The sequence below is a fragment of the Diospyros lotus genome, chromosome 15 (genome assembly GCF_014633365.1).
Source record: "Diospyros lotus cultivar Yz01 chromosome 15, ASM1463336v1, whole genome shotgun sequence".
In the NCBI taxonomy this organism is placed as follows: domain Eukaryota; kingdom Viridiplantae; phylum Streptophyta; class Magnoliopsida; order Ericales; family Ebenaceae; genus Diospyros; species Diospyros lotus.
Window position 1 is genome coordinate 8,586,700 of NC_068352.1, and position 11,118 is coordinate 8,597,817.

Here is an 11,118-nt window from a genome sequence, read left to right on the forward strand (position 1 = left end):
TTCTCAAGCGTCGGTTAAGAAAGCTGCTCTGATACCAATTTGTCAGATTCCTAATCTAACAAGTGAAATCAAAAATGGCGAGAGGAAGAGAGAGAGAAGGATTGAGAGAATTTAGAGGGAAAAGAAGAGTGAAATTTAGGAGGGAAAAGAATTAAGAAGGAAACTAATTTCCTAATTTCATTCAACATAAGGGAGGAGGCGTAGATCAATCCTTTTTATACTGATCTATGGCTCAATTGGCGCCAAAAGCGGTTATGCCTTTCCCACTTGTCTTACAACTTGCCCGGGAACATGCTGGAACATTTCTCCAACTATGTTTTAACCGAGGCTTTTATTTACATAAGCTTCAGCCCAATAGATCGATGCCTAATGGCTAGTACATTGGCCCAATTATCTAACAACTATTCACCCAGCGTTCCACGTATCACTGCTTAAAAAGGCAGCGGAACCTACAACCACTACCAACTAGAACCTCCCCACAATAGATGAGGACCGGGAAGTGACTATGGAGCCCCAAGCTATCATGGACTGGAGGATTACTTACAAGGACACATTGCCATTAACAGAGGTACTTGTTTAATAGAGCCACCTACATCCGGACAACACTACCTAGGAGTACCTTCCGAATTTGCTAAGATAGTACCCCCAAGCAACTCATCTTCTATCCTTTCTTGGGGACAAGAAAGGCCTCAAAGGGTTTTGGGGTGGGGGGGGGGGGGGGGGGGAATTTGTCATGACCCTAAGGGCAGACAGGGGTATAATTATAATAAGTAAAGCTAGGGGTAAAGTTGTAATTAGCTAAATACATGTAATAAGCTACTATTGTACTTAACGGTTATAGCTATAGGCTTGTTGTAAATTGATGGTGTCAGGACCCTACAGTGGAAAAGGTAGTTAAAGGTTGTAACCATAGGTTGTTGAGGCTGTTGATATAGTTGGAAGATTGTAACAAATAACAGTGGGAGAGTTAAGTGGTTGTAACGATTGAGGATGGGCCTATATAAAAGGCTTTCCCTCTCAATAAGAACCATCGATGAATACTTTTATGAATTTACAATCTATTCCCTCTCTCAAATTCTCTCTATTCCTTGTCTCTCTCTCAATTCTCTCCCTCCCATGCTTTTTTTCTCCCTCCTGTTTTCTCTTTTTCTCTTACCCTCTGTCAAGCTGAGACCCTAACAAATGGTTACAACCAAAGGCAACCTATAAAAGGAATCAAGTGCCCGAGGATGGGGATTATAAATGAATTTGACATAATTATTTCCCTCTCAAACTCTTCTCCCTCCTATTCTCCCTCCCATTTCTAATTCTCTCCCTCTCTCAATTCAAATTCCTACAGCTACTATATTTACCGAATTGATCAAGTCTCAAATCTAAGACTTGACATAAAGTTTTTGCTCTTATACTCCTCAACAAAATGGGGTAGCCGAGCACAAAAAACGTCACTTGCTAGAAGTTCCTCACTCCCTCATGATCGCTAGTCATGTCCCTTATTCCCTTTGGGGAGAGACTCTTTTGACTTCAGCTTACATTATCAACTGGTTGACATGCAAAGTTCTCAAGTTTAGCACTCCGCTTAGTGCTTTACTCTTTGTCTTTCCTTCATCTCACATTCATAACTCTCTTCCACCTCGGGTTTTTGGGTGTCTTGCCTTTGTTCACAATAATCAACCCAATCCCAATAAGCTTGACCCCAAAGCCTACAAGTGTATTTTCCTGGAAAACTCTGTTTCTCAAAAGGGGTACAGGTGTTATCATCCTCCCTCCAAAAGATTTATGATTTCTTGTGATGTTTCCTTTGTGGAACACCAATTCTTCTATCCCCAAGCTATTCTCCAGGGGTAGACTTCATCAAGAGATCAAAGTTGGGATCCAATAGCCGTAGGAGAACTTGTTAGACTAAACCCTAAGCAACAAGCTTTTCCCTTACATCCTATAACCTTATCTGCCCTTGATTTTCCACGCTCTTCCTCCCCAAACACTCAAACCAAACCGGTCCCAAATCCCAGGGGAGTATCCCCTAATCCTGGACCACCATTGAAACATGTTTACTCTCACAGACTACACACTTTTTGAACAGAACCATGAATTTGAACTAGTGGTAGATCCTCCTGTGGAAAAGGAACCAAGTGTGGTTGAAGAAGATGTAAAAGAAGAAGATAACTTGATCTCCCCATTGTTGTTAGAAAAAGGGGTAAGAGCTTGTACAAAGCACCCAATTTCTAACTATCTCACATATTCTCAATTATCAGAAGTTACATGGCCTTTATTTCCAAAGTAAATGAGATTCAAGTGCCTCACACTAATCTTGAAGCATTACAAGATCGACACTAGAAAATGGCGGTAATGGAAGAAATGAAAGCTCTAAAAGAAAATAGAACATGGGAGATGGTGGAGTTGCCCGAAGGAAAAAAAACTGTTGGAAGCAAATGGGTGTTTACAATAAAGTACAAATCAGATGGCACTGTAGAAAGATATAAGGATAAATTGGTGGCTCAAGGGTACACCCAAACATATGGAGTTGACTATGAAGAGAACTTTGCTCTGGTGGCAAAACTAAATACAATTCGAGTATTGCTATCACTAGTTGCAAACTTGGATTGGGAACTACACCAGATGGACATTAAGAATGTTTTTTTCTGAACGCCACTCTGGATAAGGAAGTTTACATGAGAGCTACTCCAAGATTTGAGATGCATGATGGATCAGGGAAGGTATGTAAACTAAAAAAATCCCTTTATGGTCTAAAACAGTCTCCTAGAGCATGGTTTACTAGATTTAGCTCTGTTATGAAGAAACTTGGATATAAACAAGGACAAGCATATCACACTTTATTTGTCAAAAGAAGTGATAATGGGAAGCAAGCAGTTCCGATTGTCTATGTAAATGATATGGTTATCACAGGTGATGACACTATAGAGATTGTGAATTTAAAGAAAGAACTCCAGTCAGAATTCAAAGTGAAAGACCTCGAAACTCTAAAGTATTTCTTGGGAATGAAGTTTGCTAGGAGTAAACAGGGAATCTTCAGCTCACAAAGAAAATATGATCTCAATCTATCAAAGGAAACTAGAAAACTTGGGTGTAGACCTACATCGACATCTCGAAAGAGGAATTGGAAACAGATGACGATCCTCCAATGGACACAGAGACCTATCAACACCTAGTTGGGAAATTGATCTATCCATCCTTAACTAGGCCAAACATCGCTTTCGGTGTGAGCTTCATCAGCCAGTTCATGCGTGCTCCCACGAAGAGGCATATGGATGCAGCAATTCAGATCCTGAGATACTTAAAAGGAAGTCTAGAATAAGGATTATTGTTTAGAAAGATGAGTACTAAGGATGTAGTGGGGTACTCAGATGCAAATTGGACAGGAGCAATAAATGACAGTAAATCTACAACTAGGTATTGCACTAAAGTTTGGAGAAATCTAGTCACTTAGAGAAGTTAAAAACAAACCATTGTTACAAAAAGCAGTGTAGAAGCCAAGTTTCATGCATTGCCTCAAAAAACTTGTGAGCTCATTTGGATCCAAAGACTTGTAGCAGATTTAAACATGCCTATCACCGGTCTCATGAAACTTTACATTGACAATAAATCAACTATAAGTGTAGTACACAACCCAATTCAATATGACAGGATGAAACACGTTAGAATCGACAGACATTTCATCAAGTCTGAAATAGATAATGGAACTATATTCTTATCTTGTGTTCCCACAACTTCTCAGGAAGCTGATGTTCTTATCAAAGCTCTATCCAAAACAAGCTTTAGTCTTGTGTGGGCAAGTTGGGAATGATTGACATCTATTCACCAGCTTGAGAGGGAGTGTTAGAAAATCAGATCCCACAATCTATGCGATTGATTATCAAACCCAATTATCCCTCAATCTATAGGATTGATTATAATCAACCTTAATTGTTAGGATTGATTAATTGATGTAAATTAGTAATTGATATAATTAGGATTCCTTCTTTTATCCTTAGTTATAGGGATTTGATTAATTTCTTTCTCCTATATATATTGTAACCATTCCTAGTGAAGATTAGAAAAATATAGACTAAGTTTTCTCACAATTGTTTATAAATAACTACTTAAAAATCCCCTGGGTCAACCTGAGCGTTTTCCCAATCATTTTTTCTTTTGTTCTCATTGCCAAAGTAAGAATGGTGAAGAAGGAAAAGGAATAACCCATCAAATCGGATAACTAACTTTCATTACTCTACTTCCCTTGGACAAAATATTATCTTGAAAGAGGCAAGCCTCCTCTCAGATATCTCTCCTTGCCATTCCAAGCTGCCCTGCACTTGAAATAAGCCCCAAATGGTAGTACCAAGCATGCCAAATGCAATGATCCCACCAGATATCCCAAGTTATATGCTAAAGAATCCCTTACTTAATGTTGCCGAACAACTCATCTTACACTATCAATTTGATATATGGATCCTGTACCCTTATTTGTCATATTATACATGATTGCATGCACCTTGACTGCAATGAAAACATAATAACAACATTTCTAAATCATGCAGAAACAAAATGTCCAATAAATAGAATAACCCATAACACCCATCTAAGCCTAATGATCCATGGAAGAAAAATCATCTTGAGAATATTTCTAAATTTTTAACAACACCCATTAGGGAGATGATCTATCTCACTTCTTTCAGAACTGTCCCACGAGTCACCAAACCAACCATGCTTGGGCCTCTAAACAAGGGCACTACGTCAGAGAAATTAGTAGTATAAGACAAGTTCCACAAACACAAATAAACATACAACAAAACTAAAATTGATACACAAATATGACAGTTTAATCACCAATGGAACCAGCAATTAGCAAAGCAAAAAATAGAGGAAAAAATATGTAAATCAAACTTTTCCTCATTCTTAAGAACCAACGCAATGACTGTGACAAGCAACAGCTGCGAAATAACAAATTCCAACATATTACACTAAGGAAAAACTCAATGAATAGCCTATGTGCTTCTAACAAAAAATCAAATTGACACGCACATATGACAGTTTATTATGCTTTCACAGAGAACGAGCTGAAAAAATTAGAAAATAGATCAATGAACAGTGTATCCAAGCGTACTTGCAAAGCTTCAAGAAGTTCTTGCAGGTCAAGGGGCAGAGATCCGTGTGCAGGTCCATGACGATGTCTCCTAAACTCGTCACTATCAGCACCGACATTTTTTGACAGTAAAGGACGGCGGTGAGCAGGGGCGGATCTAGGAATTTAGGTTGGGGGGGCTGAAATTTAAAAAGTTAATGTAATAAATTTTTTATGTAACCAAAAAGTCAGTAAAATAAATTTTCATTAAACTTGTGCTCAACGAGGTTTTGAAACAAAAATTTCGCCTACAACAGAGTCTACATCTATCATGGTCAATTCAAATATTCAATTCAAATATTCAATAACAGATTCACAATAACAAATTCCAGGCTTCCAGCCACACCAATTCCTAAGTTCCTAACTAAATGCAGTAGTCAAATAGGCAAGCAGACACAACAAATCAAGCATAAACAACAAAATCACTTACCTAAAACTTGCTGAAAAAAGGCAGCGATTTCAACGACAAATCAAGCATAAACAAGTAAAAAAAAATATGGGCGAAAAATAGAAAAACTATTGAGATTTTGCTGTCAATCGAGAGAATCAAAGAACTGAAAGAAGAGAAAACATACCTGGGCTCGAATGAAGCAAATCTGGATGTTTGGGGAGGGGGGGGGGGGTAAAACGAAGACCTGAATCAGAGGCAGGGGCCAGGGCAGCGAGCAAGAGGGCGAGGCCGACTGGCCGAGCGAGCGTGGGGGCGAGAGCAAGAGAGACTGAGAGAGGCAGTCAGGCAGAGAGGGAGGGCGAGCGAGAGCAAGAGAGGCAGAGAGCGAGGGCGAGCGAGAGCAAGAGGGGCCGAGCTCGGCGCGAGAGCAAGAGAGAGCCAGCGAGGGCGAGCGAGAGCAAGCGCGAGGGGACGAGCAAGAGAAGAGGAGGCAGCGAGGGTGAGCCGCGAGCGAGAGCGAGGTCGACGGGAAGGAGAAGAGAAGGGTTTGCAGGCAAGTGGGCTGTACTGAGTTTGTGATGGGCTAATCCTAAATAATCAAAAAAATTACTCTACAAATTTAATTTTTGTTGCTCACATAGATCCGCCCCTGGCGGTGAGGTCGTCGGCGTCTCAACGGATGCGCTTCGTGTATATTCTGAGAGAGAGAAGACCGTCCAGCTGCGCAGGGTTCGTAGGCCGGTATTCCGAAATACGATATGGTTCCCTAGTACTTATAATAATTTTAAGAAATCAATAAAATACTACAAATTATTACCTTTTACCATTAGGGCACCACCATGAAAGAAAAGCCAATATAAAGTTTGATACATTCCCATTATTTGCATGGATGAATTTAATATAATTTTATTTTATTTAAAGCTCTTTCCCAAACAGTGTTGGGTTTTTTTTTTCTTATGTGGACAAGTGATTTTCTTTTAGTAAGACAAACATAATAATAAATAATTTAGGGTAAAGTGTCAAATAAACCATTACATTTTGGTTTAAGAGTTAAATTGGTGACTACACTTTAAAAAATGACCAAAGAGGCCATTAAGCTTTCAAATTCTATAGCAAATTGGTGACAATACTTTAAAAGATGCTAAATAAGCCATTGCATTTTTAAACCTAACGCTAAGTTACCCATTACGGTAGATGTTGTCTTAATATAATCCATGATAACCCTAGATCAATTGCAAGCCAATTCACCTCAATCGCAATCAAAATTCGAAAAATTCAAAAAACCGTACATAGTGACAAACACCTCACAATATGAGAACCCTAGATCACAATCAAAAACACTCTCATGTTCAGTGGGCTTTAAGTTTGATTTTAGATCCATTTTTTTTAATTAAGAATTGATTAGGGATATAGTTGACATTGTTAATAAAATTTAAATGTCGTTAACAACATTAAAATGATATTTATTATAATGGTTGATTTAGCTTGAATCTAAAAATACAGTGGCTTATTTAGAACTTCACTCAGTACTTTAATTGCATGTGGTTTTGGTTTTATTATTGATTTTTATATATTTGTTTTAGTATTTATTTCTAACCTTTCGTGTTTATTTTTTTTAGTCAATCATAAACAACAAAATAAAAAAATAAAAAAAAACAATGCACACTTGCATAACAATCATTTCAAGTACAGAAACATCATTAAGCATAGAGATATATTAATAAACTACCTTACCCTAAGCTTCAAATTGTTACCAACATATATTAAATCATTCGCTCTTTTATACTCTAGTTTATTTCTTTGATGAACTCAAATGTGATTTAATTTCTATGACATCCACTTGAGCTACAATATTGACTTGTTATTGTTTATTTTTATACTCTAGTTTATTTATTTGATTCATAGGCAAATAGCATCGATGACCCATATAACATTGTTTCCCACCGTTAGTAAGTCTAGTCGAAAAAATATTCTTGTTACAACAAGGATATGCCAATTTTCCTTTTGTACTCCATCTAGATAAAATCTCATAAGCAAGGAAGTCATTGATTGTCCACATCAAAGCTACATGCATTGTAAAATTTTGACATGTTAGCACATCTCTAGTCCTAGGATAAGCATTGACAGAGGGAAATTAAGAGGCTTCATGCAAACCCAAGATTCCATATTATATGTAATAAGCACTACTGACCATATACTATCAGGTGTTTTTGAATTAGAAAAAGATTGAAAGCCATCACTAGTAAGACCAAGTCTGACATTACAAGGTTCTGAGACAAAAGTTGGATGGACTTTATCAAAATCCCTCCATGCAATTGAATTAGCCGGATGTCTTATCACTCTATCATCTACTCTTTAATCAAAATGCCATCTCATAGAAGAGACTGTCTTGGAAGACATAAACAACCTCTAAAGTCGTGGCCTTAATGAAAAGTAACATAGAGTTTTTACTAGTACTTTTTTGCCATTTGTTTTCATCTTAAATTCTCCCTACGATAATCTTTCTTCCATCAAGAGGTACCACGTACCTTGCAACAATCACATCCATTGTTTGTCCGATACAACATGCAATCATTCCACAAGAGTCAAACTTTTCATAAGACAAACCAATGTCATGCAATATCTTTTTCGCATTATAATATGAGTCTGGTAAGAAAGACCCTTCAGGTAGGAGTTCTTTCAACAATTGCAATAACATAGTGAATGATTTATAACTCCAACGACCAAGACTCTTTACATGCAACAATTTAAGAATTACAAATAATCTTGAAACTAGCGAACCAATATATATTGGTTGTTCAAGGTCATCTATCAACTTTTAGTACTGTTTGGCTCCATCATTCAATTCCATTTTAGGCAAATTTTGGGTACTTGAAAATCTAACATCTCTACTATTTTCGCCTCATCCTTTTAAATTGAGGATACAATCATTTATGAATTGTTGGATCTCTTCATCACTATCATTTGAAGCGGTGGTATCATCTTGTAAGATCTCATTTTCTTCATCCTCGACAAAGATTGAGGCTCATTGTTCATTTCACCATGATGATACCAAAATGTATACCCTTCAAATATTCCATATATCATTAGATGTGCCTCAATAGACTCACGAGTTCCAAAATCAATGTTGCAACATTTCGTGCATAGGCACCAAATCTTATTTTTGGCACCCAACTACTTGAAAGCATAATCTAGAAACTTTTGTACCCCTATTTGATAATCTTCATTAAACCGATCATTAACAAGATCCATTCACTCCTTATTAGGTGTCAATATCTCGTAAAAGAATGACAAAACCTTATACTTCACCTAAACAATATAACAATAGTATCGTTTAACAAAGCCATAAAAAATAAAGTTGGCTATTCATGACAAAATTCAGCTTCTCATTATTACAGTTAGATTTTAAACTTGTATGAACTTTTAAAAAAATAAACTTGTGTCAAAAGACTGTAATTGTCGTTGTGTCAAAAGAGGAGAGGAAAAAATTTTGAATTTAGAGATATCATGATTTAGACGTGTTGTGCAACAATCTAAAAGTAGTACTTTTAGGTATTTCAAAGCAATTGACAACACTTGTAGGTATCTCAAGCTCACCCTCAAAAGCAGGTGCTTGCTGTTGCTGCTGCTTGCTGCAGCAGCTGCAACAAGTTTTAAACCATTAACTTTAAAATTAATATAATAATTTATTATAGATAACATTAATACATTTATTTAACAATGTACATGATATAAATACGTTGGGAAAATGTTATAGAAAAACATTTAACTTTAAAATTTATTTATGTAACAATCAACAATTTATGTTAATATAAATACATTTGAAATTTCAAATAGATAATCAAACGGTAGATGAAATTTCAAATTTAACTTCGTAAATATAATATATCTATGTTTGTATTTAGTTCTTTAATATATCTAAAAATATTTTTCCCAGTGAGCCAAGGGCAGCCTGAAATAGTAGGTACCTAGGGCAATGCTAGGCCACATCCAGGGGGGTATGGCCTTGCACGCACAGTGCTGGGCCAAGCAGGAAACTGGTCAGGCCAGACTGTTTGAAGTCTCTAGGGAGGAGGGAGGTAATACTGACTTCAGTTGAGATAGTAAATAAAAAAAAACAAAGATGCAAATCAAAACGCTAAAACTAAGGCAAGTGATGGAATTATATAATAAGAGCAAGATACCCAAATCAACCATAGCATCAAGAATATCGTAGCCGATCCAGGACACCCTGTGGGTATTGGCTAAGTGTTGCAGCTTCATTTTGGCTGCAAAACCCACCAAAGCAAGTGTTTGATTGCCTCCGAAATTGGGACTCACGAACTGTGGTAAGTGAAACTTCGAAGTTTATAACTTGATTTTTTATTAATAGCAGTGCAAATTACATTAATAAATTCAAAAAATGGCACTGAATTTGGAGGTGCTGAAAATCATTTTGTATTTGAAGTAACGAATACTATATATATATATATATATATATTGATGATCAGTTGGTTCATGCCATGCAATTTACAGTGGGGTGTCATTTTTAATAATGGCGTGGTTCTGTAAATAGAAGACATCACCAACTGCCATGAAACGGGGAATAGCATGTCTGTTTTTCGAACAACAGTAAGTCAAGGCATTTTCTTTCATACTTGGATTCAAGTTCACACTGCTAAACATAATTGACTCAAATATATATGGAACTAATCCGCCCTTGTTTGCAAATTATCTTAGAATGTTAGGGGCAATGAGCTGATGATAATACTTCAAGAGACTTGAATTATTCCTACTGGCTGCTTAATTGTTAATGCACCAGTGGGCTTGGGTTTAATGAGCATGATAATACTTCACTGTTGAGAGGGACAAGAGTGCACTAGGAGGCTCAAATGTAGGATTTGCACAGAAAGAGCTGTAGGTTTTGTCTAAATTTTCTTTGTGGTTGCAGTGCCTGAAATGTAGGATTTGCCGGATTATTTGATGTCGCGAATTCAATTAGCAGAGCTAGCATAGGATGCAATTTGAAACCAAAAAATCAAAAAAACCCTAATCCAAAATTAGGTATACTAATCACAAAATCGGATATAAATAATACAAAATCAATAGTGTCAGAGAGAGAGACCTGATCAGCGATAGAGATGGAGGCGGCGGCGGCGGAGGCTATGGGCTGGAGGCCACAATGGCGTTGAGGCGGCGGAGGCGATGGGCTGGAGGCGGCGAGGAGGCTGCAATGGAGCTGGAAGCAGCGGCAGCAACGTTGAGGAGGCGGAGGCGAGGGCGAGCGAAGCGACGGAGGGCGAGCCGGCGGCGGCGAGGACGAGCGAAGCGACGAAGAGACGGAGCGAGAGAGAGGCAGTGAGCAACGGTCGACGGAGAGCGAGCCACTGGCCACAAGGGCGAGGGCGAGCGACCGAGCAACGAGAGGCGAGAGAGCGAGGGCGAGGGAGAGAGCGACAGGCAGCGAGCGACGGAGCAGCGAGAGGCGAGAGTTGGGCGAGCCGTCGACGGCGAGGACGAGGGCGACGGAGGAAGTGACGGAGCAAGAGTTGAGAGAGGCAGGGCAGTGAATGCGAGAGAAGGAGAAGGGCTAAGAGCAGGGGCGAAGCTTTTGCAGTAGGGGAGGGAG

At 38.3% G+C, this 11,118-nt stretch overlaps 1 protein-coding gene across 8 annotated transcripts in view; it reads right to left on the reverse strand.

Annotated features, from left to right (window-relative positions):
* The window catches only part of LOC127791387 (peptidyl-prolyl cis-trans isomerase CYP59-like), a 75,549-nt gene extending 64,792 nt beyond the window's left edge, over positions 1–10,757 (reverse strand). For 3 of the 8 annotated variants that reach the window (XM_052321232.1, XM_052321234.1, XM_052321229.1), the window contains exons 1-2: positions 6,148–6,260; positions 5,102–5,259 (exon numbers count right to left, since the gene is read on the reverse strand). In XM_052321232.1, coding sequence (XP_052177192.1) covers positions 5,102–5,199 — 98 coding nt within the window. In that variant the 5' untranslated portion in view covers positions 5,200–5,259; positions 6,148–6,260. Of the gene's footprint in view, positions 1–5,101; positions 5,260–5,694; positions 6,261–10,614 lie in introns of those variants that run through there. The other 5 variants (XM_052321231.1, XM_052321230.1, XM_052321235.1 and 2 more) reach the window with 5 other exon arrangements.
* Between the last annotated feature and the right edge of the window lie 361 nt (positions 10,758–11,118).